This window comes from Aptenodytes patagonicus, chromosome 5 (genome assembly GCF_965638725.1).
Source record: "Aptenodytes patagonicus chromosome 5, bAptPat1.pri.cur, whole genome shotgun sequence".
NCBI classification, from domain to species: domain Eukaryota; kingdom Metazoa; phylum Chordata; class Aves; order Sphenisciformes; family Spheniscidae; genus Aptenodytes; species Aptenodytes patagonicus.
Genome location: NC_134953.1, coordinates 52,252,793 through 52,273,575, shown reverse-complemented (window position 1 = coordinate 52,273,575; position 20,783 = coordinate 52,252,793). Strand labels below are relative to the sequence as shown.

At 55.3% G+C, this 20,783-nt stretch overlaps 2 protein-coding genes across 2 annotated transcripts; one reads left to right on the top strand and one right to left on the bottom strand.

Moving 5' to 3' along the window:
• VAMP4 (vesicle associated membrane protein 4) lies at positions 1–13,013 on the bottom strand. Its single transcript, XM_076339772.1, has 8 exons — positions 12,932–13,013; positions 12,414–12,525; positions 10,403–10,449; positions 9,993–10,043; positions 2,678–2,778; positions 1,986–2,065; positions 1,750–1,801; positions 1–681 (listed from the first exon to the last, which is right to left on the bottom strand). The coding sequence occupies exons 2-8, from the start codon at positions 12,477–12,479 to the stop codon at positions 653–655; spliced, it is 426 nt and encodes a 141-aa protein (XP_076195887.1). The 5' UTR covers positions 12,480–12,525; positions 12,932–13,013; the 3' UTR covers positions 1–652.
• Positions 13,014–13,365: 352 nt separating this feature from the next.
• MYOC (myocilin) lies at positions 13,366–17,122 on the top strand. Its single transcript, XM_076339770.1, has 3 exons — positions 13,366–14,102; positions 14,668–14,787; positions 14,921–17,122. Exons 1-3 carry the CDS (start codon positions 13,604–13,606, stop codon positions 15,703–15,705), a joined length of 1,404 nt encoding a protein of 467 aa, XP_076195885.1. The 5' UTR covers positions 13,366–13,603; the 3' UTR covers positions 15,706–17,122.
• Positions 17,123–20,783: the final 3,661 nt, after the last annotated feature.

Genomic DNA, 20,783 nt, shown 5'->3' with positions numbered 1-20,783 from the left:
TACAGTCAAAAATAGGTTTACTGGAATGTCTTTAGTCACAGCTGTAAGCAGCGATACTGAAAACACTGAGCTTGTGCATTCCCATGGCAGGACCAGAAAGTCTTCTGGATTGTAAAACTTAATTATTTCTTTTTTTCTTTTTGAACAAGAGAGAAACACCCTTGCAGTTCTCCACAGAAGGGTCAGCTCCCTGTAACATAATGGTATGTTTCTCTTCAGACATTTCCCCCCTCCTTTGCTCCGATGAAAGGACAGAGTCCCCTGTGCCCTCCACAACAGGCAGTGGGGAACTGTTCAAACAGTATTATTATTAATATTACAACTCAACCATATATACAGATAAACTGTAGTGGCAAGTAGCCAGCTCCAAACCAGAGACCCAGAATTCCACAAAACAGGCGGTTTGGGAACTGAATCTTGTTATAAAAAAAGTCTGACAGCAGGTACTCAACCAAAAAAAAAAAAAAAAAGGGGGGGGGAGGTGGTGTCATTTGGCAGTTCTTAAAATGCTCTGTTAGAACTGGCTACTTGCCGCCGCCTCCTCACTCCTTGGAGAAAAACAACTTCAAAGCTATATACAGATATCTCACTTAAATTACACAGCAGTTTGGTTATCCCAGAGCCAGCTCCACTGAAGCCTCCAGCTGCCCCGTCAGGTATGGTACTTCAGGACTATGGGTACTGGAAGACACAAAGAAACAAGCTCTCAGCCACACACCTTTGCGTGCAACATCGATCCCTGCCAGAGATATCCCTCCTGTTTCTGTAGTGATAAACACCAAGCAGCTGCAAGGGAAAGTGTGTTTCCAAGCTCAAGCTAATGCAATCTGCTGCCTGCACACACACTAGACAACACTTCCTGCCACCTTCATCTCCTTCCAGCTTCCCAAAATTAAACCAGATGGGATTTTCCATCAGTCTCTCTCTCTCCAACACTCTCACCCTGCTGCCAGCTCTGCCTCTCCCGCTGCAGGCTGTGTGTCAGCAGGACAACGGGCCGCAAGGGTTTTGCCAAAGTAATGGGAACTGTTACAGAGATGTCCCCGGCCATGGCCAGTGGGAGGAAAATCCTCCAGACCCAGTGGCATGGAAGAGTTTTGCTCCTGTGCTGGGCTGCTTGGATCCCTGGAGCACGTCTTTCTGCAGGCAGAGGGCTGAATTACTACTTCTGCCAGGAAGAAATACGCTCTGGTTGTTATTACCTGATTAGTAGGAAAAGCAGCAACATCTCTGCTCTGGGGAGCTCCAGAGGGACCAGGAAGGGCAGGGGAAGGGACCAATGGCAAAGCCACAACAGCTACTTGCTGAAAATTAAGCAGCCTGGCAGCTTTGGGGAAAAGCATTTGCTGGGAGCAGACTCATTGCAAAATAGTTGATACATGTGGAGAGGCCTTTGGAAGGCATTGCTCCGGTCTCAAACTCTTCCATCTACTCCCACCAGCCTCAGGATCAGTCGGTGCCAACCCTGGATCAGTACAATGTTGGCAGGGATATGTTGGCTTTCTTTGGCAACAGTCAGTAGGACTTGATTTGAGCCTGTTCTTCTGCGTGCATGTTTAAACCTTGCAGAAGAGCAGCATGGAGTGCTCTACAGGCACCATTTATGACTGCTTAAGGCAGAGTGGGGCTCAACGGGAGTGGCTCAGGTGCTTTCCCCCAGGGACAACAGCACCACAGTGTCACTCATGGAGCGGAGTGCCATGAATATTTCAATGCCAGACATGGCTGGGGTGTCCTGGAGCTACTCACCGATGATCACGAGCAGGAGAATAACCGCCACCAGTGCTATGATCGCCTTCATCTGCAAGGGGAGCACAGAGGCATGTTACATGGGGTGCCACGTGTAGCTGCTTCTACCGGAAAGGAGGCCTTTGCCTTCCAGCATCTTTTCAGCTAGAAAGCAGAGCTTCTTCATCCCCTCCCAGGGGAGGGCAGGTAACCGCCCCTCCACAAACCCACCCCTGCCTCTTCCAGTTCTTGCTCACCTTGCAACCTCGCCACCACATCTGTCTCCGAAGCTGCTTGGCTCTGTTGCTAAAAGCTGTTGCATTGTCTGATAAACTTTCTATTGAAGGAAAGAAAAGAGGCGATTCAGCAGCATACACACAGTCAGAGCATCCACTCGTTCCACTAACTCCGCTGAGTTTTAAGCAATAAACTCAGCATTAGGGGAAAAGACCCAACCACAGCGTGATTCACCAAAGCCACAGCAGATTCCAATGTGACGCCCTTCGCTAGAGCACACACAGACCTGCCGAGTCCCACTGAGCCCCCTTTGTACTGGCTGCCCTCTGAGGACAGGAATTCACTCTGCAAGCCAGTAAGCGAGCAGACAGCTGAAGTGCTCAGGGCTGTTGGGAGACAGACCAATCTACCTTAGCTTGAAGGACCAACTAGATCACAGCACCCAGGACCAACGAGATCACAGCACCCAAGCGCCTCCAAACTAACGCCTCTGTGCAGAGCAGCAGAAGGCAAAGGTGGAAAGAGGAGAATGTCAGCAGAAAGTCAGATCTGCAGCCCAAGGCTGGGAAACACCACTATCCAATAAGGATAGAAATACAAGCCCAGAAATGTCTGTCATTAGGCACCTTCTGAACTGAAACCAGGTAACCTGGCCCAGCAATGGGGAAGAGATGTGGGGAAAAAGCCAGCAGAGCTGCATTTAGCATCGCACCTGATTTATCCTGCAGGTCATCCAGCCGCTCGCCTCTTTCAATCACCTTCGTGATGTTCTCCTGCATAACGTCGATAACTTCATCCACCTGGTTCTGGACACTAGAGCGGAGCAAAGGCAGCATGAGGAGCAGAAGCAAGCACCACCAGCTGCATTGTAGCACCAGCCCTTGCTCAGAGTCACCCAGGCTGATGGGGTCCGGTAGCTCACCAACAAAAATCGAAGGGGACAACAGTGGAGGGAGGTTGATGGGATGCCAACAAAGCCAGAGGCACGGCATTGCCTGGGGTGGGTCTCTGGCAATCCCAGGAAGGGTGAGTGAACACAAGGGGCTCAAAGAAAGCACGGGGAAGTCAGCAGAAGCAGGGCACCCTCCGTAACACCTTTAACACACAAATGCAGTAAGAAAAGGCACTAATTGCTGTTGGTGGTCACCTGCAGAAGAGCTCACATCAAAGGGAAAAAAATACAAAAACAGCACCTTATCTTTCCAGATTTCATGGAACCTTGCACTGCACCTTTGCTAAATAACTTGGGGTGAAATCAAAGCAAGGTGCACTCCCCCCTCCGGGAACTGAGTTGCTAAATGAAACCCACTCTGCCAGGGGCATCAAGAGGACAGTAAAGAAATGGCTGATGTGAACTAAACCAACTTATTATAATCCATCTTCTCATAGGTTACGCAACTCTGTGGGTAGTCGCTTCAGTGAACAGTAGCCTAAATCACACCCGCAGGGTTATTATAAATGCATTTATTCACTCCATAAAAAAGCCACATTGGTAAGAGAGAAAAATAATTCTCCTGGTGGAAAAATACTGCTACATTCTGGTTTGTATTTTGGAGCTAATACACTTTAATTTTCCTGGAGATAGAAATAAGAAATTTCTTGGGGCCCTAGGGAAACAATACATTGTTTGAGACATACTGTTCCCAGAAAGTAAATGGCAACAGCAACATCTTGGAGGCAATGCTACACACAGGGCAACAAAACAGAAATAGCTCCAGGCCACTCACTCTGCACAAGTATTAGGTTTGACAACTTAGGTTGCATTGATTAAAAACATTTAAGCACTTCAAACATATCGAAATGCATCCAGCATTTCCCAAATATGCAGCACGAATAGGCCACTTCAGCAGCTCTCCATACCAGAGAACATACACCTTCTGTTAACAGTGCACCACTGGTGTTCCCAAAGGGAAGAAGGGTTGCCACCGCCTCATCATTTGCACCTGCTTAGCACACACACTCTCCTGCTCCCCAAATTGTCCAGTCACAACATCTTCCTCTTTGGACCCTTGCAAAACCCTCTCCTCCCCACTGCCATCTCACAGATGCAGACGTTCAAAGAAGTTATTTGCCAAATCAGTTTTTACAGCAGCACCAGACCCAACTCCACCACTTAGAGAGCCACCATCCAGCACCTAAGCTCAGAGCACTTGATACGATGAGGACAGCATATCCTCCACCATGGCTCAGGAAGTCGGGGCCAAGGGAGACCCAGAGCAACTTGTCCAAGGCCAGTCAACAGGGCACTGCAGAACCAGAAATAGGGCCCCATCCTAGCCACCATGCCTCTAATTAGAGACATGGTTCACATTGACCTATTTCTCCCGCCTCCCTACCAGCTACGTGCCTCTTACCGAGCAGACACTTGCGCCGAGACACACACGAGGAGCAGCTGCAACAAGCAATAGTGGTCACAATGGAAAAGCACATGCCTTGCTCACATTTACTTACCGTTCCAAAAACAGGCAAGGAAAGTCATTAAAAGCAAAGGCTTTTTTCTCCCAAAAAAGCTCTAGAAAGAGTTCCAGATCTTTGAATATGAAGGGGCTTCTCATCTTGGTATTTCAGGTCGGGCTCTGTAGCACCACTGTATTGCTGCTTCCAGAGCTGGAACAGCCAGGCAACCCCTCAGAAGCCAATTTCTGACTCAACAGGCCTCATACGGCACATGCTGGACTCCAGCAGTGCACGTAAAAAACTTGCTTTATTTAGCATACCACAAGAAAGGAACCTGCCTCCCCTGTGCTGCATCGCAGAGTCCGTGGGAGCAGCATCTCTCTGCACCCACCTACACCGTGCGGTGGCAGCTCCTGCCTCCCACATCAACGGCAGCTGCCTGCTAGGAGTTTCTTGTCTGGAGGGGAAAGGCATAGATAATTCTCAAAATGCCCCTCAGCAGGAACCTGCCCCATGCCCATGAGCCTGTTCTGATCCACCATTTGTTTTACAAGGTACGAGGCGAGTGGCAGAGCTGCCACCATTGGGAAAGCGCAGAAGGTGGCACTGAGGATGCAGGCAAATGCTGCCTGGGAAACACGTGGTGGTACCCTGTGGAGCAAAGTGTCCACCCCACGCGGGACATGCGCAGCCCCGTGGCCCTTCCTTGGGGCAGCAGGTGTGGACATGAGGAAGAGGAATGCTCTGCGAGGGGGTTTCCTTACCTTGGCACAATGGACAAGTCCCAGCTCAGAGCCACCAGCAACGCTCCTATAGCTTGGGGCGAGAGAAACATCTGCTATCCCAGATGAGTCAACTTGGCAAAAACTCTAAGACTTAAACATCAGTTTCACAGGCAGAAGACTACATTTGCAGTACGTAAATGTTTCTAAAATCATTTACTGGCTTCAAAATAAAGAGATTTCCTCCCACAACAGAGTTGTAACCGAGTTACCTTGGTACAACTAACAAGCAGGAGCATGCAAGGTTACAATGCATCTAGGAACGTGCAGCACAATGCAATGCCACCTGTATCCCCGCCAGTACAGGTCAGAGCCTGGAGAGATGCTGCTGCAGTCCCAGAGCACCCCGAAGTGTTTGAGGCAGAGTGGGCAGGTATGTAACCTCAAGCTGCTCTGCTGTGTAGCAGCATTTGGGAGATGCCTATGGAGCACAGGCCCCCACTGCCCAAGTTGCATCTCGGCATCCCACCTCTTTTCACTTGAGCTGCTGGCAAAACGCTGCATGCCTTTGCTACCTGCCCATAACCTGGGCATGCTGTTAGCCATCCCCCCCCAAGAGAACAAAACATTTCACAGATGGAGAACAGAGGCACAGAGAAATCAAGGCTTAAACTCTTGCAAACGTTGAGGTGTTTAACTCCCATGGAACACAGACACATTTGAGCACCCCAATACCTTTTGGTATCTAATGTAAAAGAGAACCCTGGAAAAAAAAAAGCAGGAAGGAAAAGACCGAGCCAGGGAATGTAACTTTGAACTTCACACAGTGCCTTAACCAGACCTTAAGCCAGTCCTTGCTTTCTGCTCTCTCTCACCCATCACTGCTGCAAGAGATGCCTCTTCAGGAGGGGGCTGAAAGATGCCTAGCCTATGCATTAGCCTTGCAGTTTCAGAGCAAATTCAACAATTCCCACTAGTTTGGCATGCTTGAGGTTGGAAACTCAAGTCGCATCAAGAAGAAAATATTTTCTTATTTTATTTGGCAAGAGAGAATGAATCCTCTAATACGAAGTGTATTTCCTGTTGGGGAGCTATTGGCTTTTGACACATACATTTCATGTGCTTCACTCCTGCCAGATTTCCAAGAGAAAAAGTAGAATAAATACCTGCCAGGAAAGGGAGCAAGACAAAAGCATAAAATATGTCTCCCACGACCCTTCTTCATACTAATTACTGCAAATATGATGCTTTTAACAAGGAAAGCAAGTGCACACCATCAAGGCAGCAACATGGGACCCACTGGCACTTAGCTTGGTTTAGACTCCTCTTTCTTGTGCTTTGCCTGGTCCAGAGTGGGAGGAATAAGCCTTTCCATTTTGGCCGCAATAGGTTAGCTACTGAAAAACTCCCTGGACTGGTCACGGTGTTGGGCTAACAACAGTGATGCATTCTTCAGACACCATAAACAGGCCATGCACGCAACATGGGATGTGCTGCTCAAGGCTGCTTCTTGTCTCCAAGCCGGCTGTTTACAGCCAGCATGACACACTTCTATTTTCCACCCCAGTGATATTAATAGTGCTGTCTATTTTGGTGCAAATTACACTCAAACACCCCTCATTGTGGCAGTAACCCAGGGAAGAGAGAACAGGACAGAGAGCCAAGCTGGACGGATGGTGCAAAGGCAGGAGATGAGCGCAGCACAGCACTCCCCGAGGCATGGCTCTCTGCAGAGGGGCTGCCCAGCAGACATCTCTGCTGTACTCAACAAGAGGGTATCAGTGCTGAACTGTGCCACAAATCCCCAAGTTGCTGCTTCATCACAACAGCGAGGAAGACAGCAGTCTATACCGCCCTGAAGCCTTTCAGTACTTGAAAGGATTCTACCCAACAATGATGCCTGACAATATGGTCTTGGTATCACCTTCAAATGAAAGCCTGGAATACGGATGGGGTCCACTGCACATCCAGCCATCTGCAATGAACAGCCAGGCCCTGGGAAGCTGCTGTCAACTGTTGCCTTCAAAACGTTCCCCAAACCCTCCCCCTCCTCAGGACGTAATCTGGGGCTTGCAGCCAGACAGAGCCACTGGGGCCGGGGATGTCGGCCACCCCCAGCAGAGTAATGGAGGAATCGCAGGGACCAAGACCTGGCTCCTGGGGAGCCACAGCAGTGTGCTGAGCCTCATCGCCAGCACAAGCAGGAACCTGAATCCAGCAGCACAGTTGCCTGAAAGCAGAAACATCAGCAGTGAAGGAAGTCAAGCAGTGCAGAAAAGGGGGGGATTTTGGTAACGTTTTTGAAAAGATGACCTGTGATGAGAGGCTCCTATTCTAAATAAAAGAAACCCAGGTGGAAGATGAACGTCCCACCTGCCCCCGAAAAGGCACTAAGAGCTCTCACAACACACATTCAGGACTTCTCACAAAGCCTGGAAGCAAAGGCAGGGAAGAGAGATCAGCTCTCCCTTACCTGTTCTTTGTAACTTTGGGGAACAGGATAAAAGCCTTTTAAAAGCTATCTTTCAGCTCCAGCCCACCCCAGGGACAGGGAGGTCTCAGAGGGAGCCTAAGGGACCCCATGTGGCCACTTAATTACTGGGGGAGCATCCACCCCAACCGAGCAGCTGTTGGAACAACAGCCTGAACTTCCAGACCTATCAGGACAAAACACAGTGCGGAGGGGACTGTGACGCTTCCTCCTGCCACTATTGCTGGCTCTAACTCATCTCTTTCCCCTACGAGGTTTGCAGCGTTCCCCACCACCTCTTTCTGCAGCTGAGCCAGCCTCGAGGGTCTCTGCTGCCAAGCTCTCCACCCTGACCCAAGCCCCTTCACTGCCAAGGACAACTAGGAATAGTTTCCAGTCTTGCCCCTCACATTCAACATGTTCCGCACCTTTGCTCCCATGATCCCATCACTTTTTCCTCTACCCAATCCTCCATCCAGTTTCCTTCTACGCCTATCTTCACACCTCGTTCCTCCAGCCCCGTACAGCTACAGTCTCTCTAGCTTTGCCCAGCTATGCCTCAGCTCTCCAAATGCACAAATTCCTCCTTAAAATGTCTTTTCCTTACAGTGTTTCAGCAGCAACCCAACCCTCCTTTTCCTCCTCTGTTGAAACAAGAACGGACTGCGTCATTACGAGACCAGGCACCAATCCATCTAGCACAAGGGCTGGTCTGATCAGAAACTTAATAAGCTCCACAACAAGAAGTGACAACTGCACCCTGTAAGTGCTTATTAAACAAAGCAATCAACATTGATGAGAGTAGAAAATAGATACTATTTTATAATAGATGCTCTAGATACTAGATAGATGTAGCCACTTGCTACCCCAAGGGACATATCCCATACCAGGCCTACTAGACAATCTCTGGCAATGGGCAAGCCTCACATGTTTTGGGCATTAGTCACATCACACCTATGAACCCACAAGTTCCTGGGTGAATTATTTCATTATTCTTCTCCTTCACAGCCGCTGTGCTATCCTCTACCTCCTGAAAATACATTCTTCCCTGCCTCCTGAAAACTCCCACAACTCCTCTACCTAAGCCCCCGCTCCCTCCTGCCTAGCCAAGACAGCGAGAAGAGAAGAGCTCCCATTTTCCCCCACCACGCAGGGAAGGCAGTAGACACTCTGTAATTCCTTTCCAGCAGAGGATGAAGGGGTAAACATCACCCTCTCTCCATCTTTTTATGGGGGCAAGACCCCACTCAAAACCAATTCTCATCCTTCTCATTCACTCCAGGCCAGTGTGGCACTGCCCTAGAAGGGAGGCTTTATCCACACTGGCTTACTGTAAGGACCAGTGCGCCTCTACCAGCAGCACCCTCGCACCCCAGAGGGAGCAGAAACCCCCTGAAAACTCAGGGCGCAGTGACTGACCCACTGCCTCTTGTGTAACTCAACACTTTGCCCCTCAAGGTAATGTGGCAAGCGGGCACACAAGCAAGCACTGCCTAACACTGACGTTGGCAATGAGTCATCTCAGAGCTGCACTGGCTTCTTCCTGGCATGAAAAAAATCCCTAATGAAGAGCAACACTCAGGCTGCACACAAGAAGACCCAGTCTGATTGACGCGTGGGCATCAGTCCCCGCACAGATCTCTGTTCTGGCTCCGTGGAGGTCGGCAAAGGAAACAGCACAAAGCAAACCTGGGATCTGGGAATAACCCTTTCCACTAAGTACCACCATCGCATCCCTCATAGGAAAGGACAGGGCAAACTGGAGCCCAGAACAAGCATCATGCAGGAAATGACTCGATGGGAGAAGGATCCAGAGTGTTCACTCCTTCCTTCTTGCCCTAATACAGTCAATAATCCTCCTCCAGCTGTAATGGTTTCCTGTTTGTCCAGCTGCTTTGACCCACTGAGTCACTGCTCATCTCCAGGTCACCTGTATCAGGTTTTTAATTTGGAGAAGAGGAGGCCAGAGGACCAGCCGCTGCCCAAAACACATGGCCCTGGTGTGCTCCTGACCACTTGCTTTCTTGAAACATTGAGGAGCAAATTACAGGATGAAGAAAAAAAGCAATGAAACAATAAAAAAAAAGTGCTAGTGAAGGTTAAAATTCAGGATTAATGCTCTAGAAAAAAAGCCTCATAAAAGCATGGAACAGGTCATCACCAGAATACAGCATGGGCTTTAGAAACTCCACTAAGCTACTGTGATACAATCCTATCCCTTCACCTCTGTCAATACACAATTTCTTGATAGCTTGAATCAAATTTGAGATTTCTCTTAGCTGTGGACACATAGGGTAGAAAACGTCAATTAGAAGAAAGCAAGCACAAGCCACGTTCATATTCAGAACTACACAGAAATACTCCGGTAAGACAGCAGCAGGTGCTCGCAGTGCCAGAATAAAATATTATCTGTGTGACACTGAGGAACAACAACTTACTGCCTGATCTTGTCATTCCTGGGTCCAAATCTTGGTCCAGAAGGCCCTCTCCTGCAGGCAGAAAAGAGCAATCAGGATGGAAGATACAACAAAAACAGGTATTTAAACCAAAGACTCAAAGACACAACCAGTGCCTTGTGGATGGAGGATTATTCTCATGCCTCCCACCAGTCCCTCCCATATCTTAGGATATGTGGGACATCCCACCCTTATACAGGTCACACCTGTTAATTCTTAATTCACACTCGGTGCCAAGGCTCTGGGAGATCATCTCAAAGGAATCAAAGGTTTTGATTCCCAAGCCCCCACCTATGTGGTAGGGAGCAGCTTTTGGTATTTGACACCTCCAGTCTCAGAGATGTAGGCAGTTAAGATATCGCATTCCCTACAGCAGCCGTTCAGAAACTCACAAGAAAAAGTCTTCCTCTTCATCTGAATCTTCCTCCAACAGGTTCCTCTACAAACACAGAAAAAAACCAAACCACCTGGTCAATAAGCAACCACCATTTCACGCACACATTTCCAGACCTTAGGATGCAGTCAGCATCCTCCGAATGCAGGTTATGCGCAAGCCCTCCTTTGGAGGGCATCAATGGTACTTTTCAGGTGTCTGGAGTTGTGCTGTTTCTCTCTGCTTGTGATCAGGGGTTGAGCTGGATGTCTCTGTGCCGCTCTTATCACCTTGGCAGTGTTTGCTAGCTCTGTACAGCACAGACTGATGCACAGCTCTGCAGCTCTGACTTGGGACCACTTGCACCTCTGCCACTGAGCCAAACTGGATTTGCATCACTGGCCAGTTGCCTGCACAGGTTCAGATCCCAATTCTAGGGATCAGTGCAACTCCCTACGACGCAGAAGCAACCATTATGTCAGCACGCTGAGCCCTGCCTTGGAAAGCAGCAGGCAGAGCCCCTGCGCAGGCCAGCTGTGGAAGGAAGGCCCTCTTTTGCTCAAGGGATGATCCCCAGCGCTGCACTCTGTCAACAGCAGCTGCTCAAAAAACGCCAGCATCACCTACAGCCACCCTGGGGTATCCCATCCACGTGGGAAGTCAGATCCACTCCCAGTTTGGAGGACGTGGTTTCTCCAGCCATCTGATGGCAGCAGGTATAAGAAGGACGACTGCAAGGAAATACGCTGGGGTCCCTGCACAGCACGTCCGGAGAGGTCGGCCCCTCCAAACCCCCAACTCAGGCAAAGGCTATGGCCTAGCTGGAAGGCAGAGCGGTCTGGTAGCTCCTCTGCTTCGTGCCAAAGGGCTCCTCCTGGGCTCAGATTTGATGTTCCGCTACACCCCATCAGACAATCCAATGGCTGATTTTTAAGAGTAAGCCCACAATCCCACTTAAGCCTGAAAGTTTCGGACAAAGACGTTACTAGAGTTCATTTCTCATATAAGGGCAGCACGAATTTTCCAATCGAGCTGAGGTCTCCCAGTGACATCTGCTTAGGGTCAAAAATAATCAAGAGGGGGAAATGGCATGCTAAATGTGTGGGCCTAGGAACACATCGGATGGTCCTTACAGTACCAACAGTTGCTGCTTTCCCCGTGCATAAATTCGGGCTCCCACTTGCAAGCGCAGTGCTCTTATTTTGAAGCTTACCTACATTTCCATCCTCGTCACATTTGCTCAATCAACTTAAGCAACCCACAAGACCATACAATAGTTTCAGCCATTGCCTCCCTCAAGGGATGAGCGAACTGCTTTTGGTAACACGGGATCCTCGTCTCACTGACAGCTATCGTGAGCTGCAGCAACATCTTAGACTACAGTCTAAACTCAGTTTTAGCACAGTATGACCCCAGGACAAACACATCAGGTTAAATCCACTTTGTCTAAAACAGGCAACCGCACCACTCTGACCCGTATTCAAAGCCTGAAACGTCAGGGGACTTTGGCAACAGGAGAAAAATTCAGCTGTAAAGCACAGGGTAACTTCACACGAGTCCTTCAGCCAGCTACGTGGGGAGGAGAGCCGCGATGTGCCCAGGCCAAGCTCTGCGGAGAGGCAGGAGACAGGAGCACACTGGGATCTCATGGCCATAGACGCAGCCTAAAGGAACTGAAACAGGTTCTCGAAACAGCCGTATCTCCTAATGGGGTTTGTTTTAAAACACACAGATCCGGTTTGCTGCACAGACAGTCCCCTCACTAGCTAAATGTCGCTATCAACAGCGATACAGCTTCTGGGCCCCGCGGCTGAAGGCTACGGTGGCAAGAGCCCCTTCTGCAAAGGGAGCTGTAACTTACCTTGCACCGGCCCGGCGGCTAACGGCACGGGGCGATGCTGGGGGCCTTGGGGTCCCACCTGCCTGCCATGGGCACCTACCCCAGGCACCCCTACGTAAGTAACAGCCTGTTACGGCACCGTTACAGCCACCGGAGGGACAGGCTGGTCCCCCGCCCCGCCGGCACTCACCCGCTCGCTCTTCACCGAGCCCGTCACCTCGTCGTCGTTCAGGTGCCGCTTGAATTTCGGAGGCATGGTCTCTACCTGCGGGAAGGGCGGCTTCGTGCCCGGGAGGAGAAGCCTGGAGGGGAGGCGCAGGGAACGGCCGGGTTACCTCGCTGCCCGGCGCCCGCCCGGCGCCCGAACGGCGCGTCCCCCGGCCGCCCCTCGCCGGGGCCCGGGAGGACGCGGGGAGCGTCCGGCGGGTGGCGGGGCCCGCGGGCGGCCGGGAAACCCCCGCACCGGTGAGGCCCGGAGGGTTGCGGGGAAAAGGGGAAGGACGAAATGGCCCCGGGACGGGGGGATGCAATGGCCCCATGGGAAGGAGGATGCAAGGGCAGCCGGTGCCCAGGACCCGCGCTTTCGCCCGGCCCCGGCGTTCCAGTCCAGCCCTCCGGTGCCCCGGGGGCCACTGGCGAGCAGAGCCGGTGCCCAGACAGAGGCACCCCACCCCCGCGGCGGCGCAGGACCCCCCCCGCCCCGCTCACCGGGCTCCGCTCCGGGCCGGGCCGGCGGGAAATGGCCGGTGCGGCGGTGGCGAGTCAGCTGTCCCATCGACCACCTCGGCGCTCCGCCCGCTACGCCGAGCGCCGAACTATCGATGCCGGGGCGGGGCTGAGGGCGGGGGAAAGGGCGGGTCCGGGGGCGGGGCTAGTCGCAGGGGCGGGAGCGGGGTGCAGCGGGGCGCGGAGCCGGGAGCCGGCGGGAGCGGCTGGGGAGGCGGGCGGCGGGCGGCGGGCGGGGGCGGCCCCAGCCCCAGCCCCAGCCCCAGCCCCAGCCCGGGAACACGCTGGCTCGGGAGCCCGGGGGCTGGCGGCGCTCCCGGCTCGGCCCTGCGCGACGCCTCCCTGCCAGCAGCAGGGGAGTCCGGCCGCCTCGGCCCCCGGCATCGTCCCTGGCACGCGGCCCCGGCAGCAAAGCCGTTGGCGGCGGCCGCAGGCTGCCGGAGCCCGGCCAGCGGCCTCGGGGAGGCCGGGGGGGGAGCGCCGGCTGCCGCTGGGCAAAAGCCGCCACCACCGCAGGCATCTGGAAGGTTCCAGCTCGTCCGTCCCCCTGCCGCCCTGACCCTCTCCCCGCCACCCTCCCGCCCTATAAATGCAGGCGGCTGTGCCTGGCGTGCGGTGGAGCGGAGGCGCCGAGGGCACGGACGGCACGGGGCCATGGTGGGGGCCTGGCTGCTGCTCTGGGGGGGCCTGGCCCTGGGCTGCCGGGGCGAGACGGCCTTTCTCCGGCGTGCCGATGACAGCACTGGGCGTTGCACCTACTCCTTCACGGTGGCCAGCCCTGTCGAGGCCACCTGCCCCGATGCCGGCCGCGTGCCGGAGCTGCGGGCCGAGCTGGCCGCCCTCGCCGCCCGCCTAAGTCGGCTGGAGAGCCGGGAGCGGGTCACAGGGGGCTCGGGGCCACGAGGAGGTGAGGCAGGGGGGGCACGGGACCCCCAGCAAGCAGCCCTGGCCACTCGCCTGGAGGCCGCCTACAGCGAGCTGCTGCAGGCCAAGTCCCGGCTGGAGGAGGAGAAGGGGCGGTTGGAGCGGGAGAAAGAGGAGCTGGGGAGGCGGCTGGAGAGCAGTGCCCAGGAGATCACCCGGCTGCGGGCCACCCGCTGCCCCCCTGGCGGAGAGGGGCCCAGCCGCGACGCCCTGCGTGTCCCCGGCAAAGGTAAGTGCTGGGGCCAGGAACCCCTGTGCATCCCTGCCACCAACTCCCCGCCAGTGCCTCTCCCCTGGGCACTGGTCAAGTCCCTTCGCTGCCCCCCATGCTGTGCACCCACTGCTGCCCCCCGCTCTTGGGGACCCTGGCGGGGCACTCACCTGCTGCAGGGCTCAGCCGTACCGGGGGGTCACAGCCCATTGCACCAATCACCCTCTCCATCCCTAAATCAGGGCTGGCAGCTGGAGCCCTCCTCATTGCATCATCCGCCTCACAGCAGAGGGGGGACGCAGGTGACCGCTTTAATCTGGAGGGATTATGAGTTTCCCCCAAGGAGCATTAAACCCCTCACCTGGGGGGCAACAGCATCAGCAGCTGTGGAGCGGGGTCCCCATCAGCGGGTCACAGATGTGTGCCGCTGCAGCAGAAGGGGGGCACTGGGCTCCCGACCGAGGCGTTGGTGTTTGGGGGGGCAATGGTCCAGCATGGAGCCCTCCAAGGGCAGCGAGGGCAGGCACGGCGGTGAGGGGGGCTGGCTCAGCCCCTGCTCACCCTGCGCCTGGCCCCGCCGCAGCCCCCCGCTGGGACCCGCAGCCCCTCGCCTACCAGGAGCTGCAGTCGGAGAGGACGGAGGTTCCTGTGTCCCGGCTGCTGGAGGAGACTGCGCTTGGCCGCCCGGGGAGCGAGGACTCGGGTACTGCCACCGGCACGGCCGGCCAGCCCCATGCTCTGCTGCTCACAAATACCACTTGGCCCTCCCAAGGGGCTCGCCGGGCGCCGCCGCCGAGCAGTAACCCCTTTCTCTCTCCCCTCCTGTCCCCGAGCAGGCTGTGGCGAGCTGGTGTGGGTGGGGAAGCCTGTCGTCTTCGGCCGGGCAGAGTCCATCGCCGGCAAGTACGGCGTGTGGATGAAGGACCCCGAGCCCGTGCCCCCCTTCACACGGGAGACCACCTGGCGTGTGGACGCGGTGGGCACGGAGGTCCGTCAGCTCTTCCAGTACGAGGCAGCCGAGCAACTGGCCCGGGGCTACCCCGCCAAGGTGCACTTCCTGCCGCGGCCCCTGGAGAGCACGGGGGCTGTCGTCTACCATGGTGGGCTCTTCTTCCAGCCCCGCCGCTCCCGCACCGTGGCCCGCTATGACCTGCGGGGAGAGGCTGTCACGGCTGAGAGGGAGATCCCTGGCGCCGGTTACCACGGGCAGTACCCCTACTCCTGGGGAGGCTACACCGACATTGACCTGGCGGTGGACGAGACAGGGCTCTGGGTGATCTACAGCACTGAGAAGGCCAGGGGGGCGATTGTCCTCTCCAAGCTGGACCCTGAGACACTGGAGATCCGGCGGACCTGGGAGACCAACATCCGCAAGCGGGGGGTGGCCAACTCCTTCGTCATCTGTGGCACCCTCTACACCGTCAGCAGCTACTCAGCGCCCAATGCTACCATCAACTTCGCCTACGACACGGCCACCGGCACCAGCCGGGCCCTCAGCATCCCCTTCGAGAACCGCTTCCGCTACCTCAGCATGGTGGACTACAACCCTGCTGAGCGGCAGCTCTTTGCCTGGGACAGCTTCAACATGGTCACCTACCCCATCCGCCTGTCCCGGCCGTGAACTGGGGCCAGGGACGCGCTGGCTCAGCTCCCACAACCCCTGCACACACCTCAGCACCCCGCTTTGCTCCCCAGCTCCCCCCCGCACAGCCGGGAGCGCCGGCTCAGACAGCTCTGGGCGATGGTGGGGGCCACATGCTGACCAGCCATGCCGTGATGGGGCTACCAACATGCCCGCTGGCATCTCTGACAACATCCCGTCATGCTTGAGTGCAGTGGAGGGAAATTAAGTGTTTCTCCAGAGCCTGGTCGAGCCAGCGAAATGCCTCTCCCTGGCCTCTGTGGGTTTTGGATGGGCCACAGCGGTACTCAGCCCTGAGCCGCTCTAGCATCCTCCAGGAGCTCCCAGCCCAGCCACCCCAAATTCGGAGCAAGGAGGGCTCAGGTGCAGTGAAGGCTGGGCAGGGCAGGCAGTGGAGGTGGGGAGAGGCTGCCTGGGAGGGTCCCACCTAAAAATAAATGTTTTCCCTGGTTGCAAGCAACGATCCCCTCTGTGGGGCTGGGGTTCATGTTTCCAGGCTCCAGCTGAGCACGAGCACCACTGCTGTCCCCCAGACCCACCCCCATCAACAGCAGTTTTGGGGAGGCCTCCCCAGCTCAGGCCAGCCTCACTGAGGAGAGCAGTGTTTGCCCGCCAACAGCAGCCCCACAGAGCCAAGCTCCCCTGCTGAAAGCCCGCAAGCCCCACTGCATCCCATGCTGACAATGCCTGGGGGCATCCCAGAGCTCAGCCGCCTCCAAAAATCATCCAGCAAGATGAAAAGCAGCGAGGAATATGGACACTCATTGCACAAGCCTTGTTTTATTGGGGGGAAAAAAAAAGCCAAGAGAGCAGTGGTGAGGAGTGCTGGCAGAGCATCCCGAAGCCGAGTGGCCCCTTGGCGCGCCCAGCCCCTCTCAGCCACGTGCTTCGGCTTTACAGCCATGCCTGGCCACCGATGCGGCACGGCAGCTACGGCCCCACCTAGCCGGCAGTGCTCCCCACACTGGACCAAAACACGCCGTTTTAACTATTTATTGTAGAAAGTTTGTAGGAAGCTTTTTCTCCCCCCCGCCCCAGCGTTCGGAGCAGACGGGGCAGCAGCAGCCGCATCCCCCGGGGGATGCACAGGGTCCTGGCCCAATAAACGTCATCCACTGCCACTGCCTTGCACCTCATCTTTCCAAGCCCAGGTTTTCCTGGGGGTTTGGTAGGCTGGAGCCTGGAGAGGGGTGTGAAGCGCTGGTTCCCCCCCCGATGCACTGGCAGGCTGAAGGCGCTCTGGGGGAACATGTAATGCTTTGACCAGGAAAATGCCACATTTGGGAGGCGGCTGCTGGCAGGGCAGACACCAGGAGCACCTTTATTTAGCGTGAAGAAGGGCTGCGACACACCTACAACGTTGAATCGAAATAAAAGTTAAAGCTTCAGCGCTAAACCCCGGAGATTTGCCGAATGGGAAAGATTAATGAGCTCCAGGCAGCGGGGCTGCAGGTTGGGCTGGCCGGTGCCGGGGAGCAGGAGGGATGGGGGGACAGAGGCAGCCCCCCCTTTGCTGCCACAGCGCTGGGGTGTTTGGCTGCTTACTGAGGGAACAGCACTGCTCAGAGATGGGAGGCCGCGGGGATGGGCCCCATCTCAGAACTGACCCTCTTCTAGAAGGGCAGGAGACAAGGGGGTGCCGGCCGCAGGAAGCACATGCTCCTCCATGCTGAGGGCTGCCCCGGTGAGTCCAGTGAGGGGAACTGGGGAAGGGCCTTCCCAGACCACCGGGACGGGCTGGGGAGGGTGTGGGATGGGACGCATCCCACGGGGGACCAACCTGGGGCCGCAGGGTGAGTGGCAGGTGGGACCCCAGCATGTCGAGGCAGGAGGCTGAAAGACCCTTTCTCGCTCCCCAGCAGGGCTGGCGTGGGGCTGCGATGTTCACCGTGAGCCAGCGCAAGCAAAGGTGTCCCTCCAGCCAGCGATGCGCCCACGCAGCCGCCATGGTGCAGCCAGCAGCCCTGCGGCAAGCCTCCGCCACCCCACCAGCCCCTCGCGCCTGTCCCATTTGCGCCGCATTAGGACTCGCACCCCCTCAGCTGCCAGGCCTGGCCCAAGTTGATCGGTGACACATCCCCCTGTCGCCATCAGCCACGCCACCTCCAGGGCCAGGGGCCCTGTGCCATGCCAGAAGCCAGGGGTCCCCCGGGGCTCCTCGCCACCCCGGGGCTGCGTCACCTACACCCTGCAGCAGGTCATGCGCTGCACCCTGGTCCTCATGAGGTGCAGGGTGCCGCAAGCTGTGCCCTGGGGTGGCGCCTTCCCCACCCTCCTGATGGGGGCAGCAGCGACCCCGCCATCAACGGCAGCCCCACGCCCGCCGTCTCAACCCAGAGGAAGAGGAGGCTGGTCTGCACTGAGCTTGGTGCCGTGGTCCTACTGTGAGAGGGCACCCGCTGTGACCGACCATGGCTGCTGGCAATAAATTCACAGTGCATTATGGGCTCTCCTGGCCTCAGAAAACATGGGTGTGTAGCCCTGCCCTGCAGAGCAGCCTTGGCCCCGCAGCATCCCTCTGTCCTGCTGCAAAAACCCACCTGGGGCAGGTGGTTTTCTGGGCCTTGGTGCAGATTAACGAGGCAAACACCAGGGCAAGAAGCAGGGCTGTAAAGCTGGGGTGAAGGCAGCTATGGGGGTCACCCAGGAGCAGGCAAGGGGCTGGGAAGCCCCCACTGGGGCTGAGAAGAGGGAGGCAGGCAGCTGGCAGCCCCTGCCTGCACAGCGCTGACCCGACCCAGCCAGGGGCAGCCTGGCAAGCAGCTGCCCGCCCCACACACAGAAAACCTGCCACCGAGGATGGGAAAACAGCATTTCTGTCCCAAAACAGGAGGGGAGACGAGGCTGGAGCCCTCCTTCGCCCTGCACCTCCTCAGAGGCACAGGTTAAGCCCCAACATGAAAGGGAGGGCTTGTTTAGAGGTCCCTGGGGAGCAGCAGCGCCAAAGGCTTCTCAGTGAGTAGAGACACCCAGGGCAGACGACCCCAGCCCCAGCCATTCCTGCCTTCCCGCTCTCTGCCAGCACCAGGGTCTTTTCAGGCTGGGAAATCCATCAGTTAATTGACTAAAAAAAAAAAAACAACCAAAGACAAGCCAATGTACACAGGATTTCCAGAAAGCTGGGCTGGAGCTGAACAGCGCTGAATACACAGCCTTACTTAACAGGCTTTACAAAACAAGCCCGGAGGGTCCCTCCCCTCCCTCATCCCAGCAAGAAGCCAGCCTGAGCTGAGGGGGGGTTGCTGGATCTGGCCCCAGTCACATTAACCCTCTTCTGCTCTTGCCCTTGAGAAAAGTTACCGTCTTTTCGCAGACTGAAAATTGTTAAGGGCGGAAAAAAAAAAAGTGAATTCTCCAAACAAAATAGTTCCCTAATTTATGGGAGGTTCAGCCCAATTATTTGTCCTAGAAAAGAGATTACACATCAAATCCCACTCAAATTAAAAAAGCAAGATCTATTCCAGCATAAATAGCCAGGAGCAAGTTATCTGGTTAAATGTCAGAAAAATATTCAATGATCCGCCGTCAGTGACTTGAAAGCTCAAACTGGCCTCAAAGGCAGCTGGGGTGGTTGGGGGCTGTTTTGGGGAGGCATGCATCAAAATCGGGTTATTCGAATGCACTAAACGCTCAAGCATTTGCTTTTAATCAAGTTTCTGCAGAAATATTATCCTTGTTCCGCTCAGTGCGAGAAATAGCCAAAAGCTTGGTATCTTCCCACTGCCGACTGTGGGAAATGCGTCTGACTTTTCTAGTGGCTTTGTTGGAGAATTTAAGATTAATCCTTTCAGCAGCATTTCCTTAAAAACAAATAGTCCAGTGAATGATTTCCCATTTTTAGGGGTCCTTCCAAGATGAACCAGAAGATGGCCTCAAAGCAGGGAAACAGCAGCATAACTCAGTTACCATTGAAACCATCTTGTTTATAGCACATTTAACAGTTCAAACCACTGTGCCTTCCCGCAGTTCCCCTACCTCCATCCCCCTTTCCCTGCGTGTTTGCTGGAGCTGTGCTCATACGGTTCCCGTGGAAAAGGCGATTTACCTGTGGTGTTACCTACTCAGAGGTTACTTCTGCCCATCACTCCAGTTGTGGATTACAGCACCTTTATCTACTCCATACTGCTGCGGTTTTACCAGAAGCCCCCTAAAAGAACCAACTCCAGCTCCTCTGGTGCCCCCAAACCACTGCTTCCCACCCAGCCAAGCACAAGCGGGTCTGCCTGCTCTGACCCACCACGGGGCTGGCAGCAGCACCCCTGACCAAAGGCAAACCCGCATGACTCCCAGCGGTGCTTGCAGGGCCACCCCGATGCCCGCGGCTGGCTTTCCTTTCTTCACATCCCTTGGAGGTGCAATGCAAGCCCAAGGCAGGAATGGCTTCTCAGAGACCAAACACGAGGTTTCTGATGTTTGTAACGAGCCCAGAGTTCCCTCTGGTGGCCAGCTGACAGCACCAGCCCCAAACTGATCCTGCCTCTTCGTAACCCAGCAGGGCAGGGGGCCCAGGGAGGCAGGGGTGCCTTCACCCCTGCAGCTAAAGGGCTGCCAGGGTGCTTAACCTGTCATTCTGCTCAAGGGCACCAGTCAGTAACTGTGTGATTTGATCGTGTGGTAGCGAGTGGGTGTTGCTTGCGGTGAGTCGGGAAGGGAGCGGTTCAGGAGCAGCACAAGAAGGAAGCCTCCCCTTTCCTTGGGAAGGCTCGGGTCGAGGCCCACTCCTGCTCTCCCCTGCAGGGAAACCTTTTGTTTTTAACAGCCCCTTGCTGCGAGGGCGCCTACGCAGCCGGAACCTGTAGTCACCCACTGGCCAAAATGAGAGTAACGGGCAGGGCTCATCCAGGTCTCCTCTGACGAGCGACTCTTCTCTAGGAAAGAAAACGCAAGGCTCCAGCACCGTGCAGCTCACCAACACGCTGGAGATGCGATGTCTCGCAAACGCAACCGGCAGGCTCCTTCCAGAGCTAGATGGAAGCCACGTCCTGCGAGGCCTTCGCTGGAGAACGAGATCAAAAGTGCCGGGGGAAACAGAAATAAGCTGTTTCAAACCGTTTCTC

Bases quoted from the DNA above. Each gene is read 5' to 3' on its own strand.
- MYOC (XM_076339770.1), top strand. From the start codon at position 13,604: ATGGTGGGGGCCTGGCTGCTGCTCTGGGGGGGCCTGGCCCTGGGCTGC. The intron at 14,103-14,667 runs GTAAGTGCTGGG...GCCCCGCCGCAG, and splicing joins CCTGCGTGTCCCCGGCAAAG to CCCCCCGCTGGGACCCGCAG. The intron at 14,788-14,920 runs GTACTGCCACCG...GTCCCCGAGCAG, and splicing joins CCCGGGGAGCGAGGACTCGG to GCTGTGGCGAGCTGGTGTGG.
- VAMP4 (XM_076339772.1), bottom strand. From the start codon at position 12,479: ATGCCTCCGAAATTCAAGCGGCACCTGAACGACGACGAGGTGACGGGC. The intron at 2,066-2,677 runs GTGCGATGCTAA...TTCCTTCAATAG, and splicing joins TGACCTGCAGGATAAATCAG to AAAGTTTATCAGACAATGCA. The intron at 1,802-1,985 runs GTGAGCAAGAAC...CTCCCCTTGCAG, and splicing joins TGTGGTGGCGAGGTTGCAAG to ATGAAGGCGATCATAGCACT.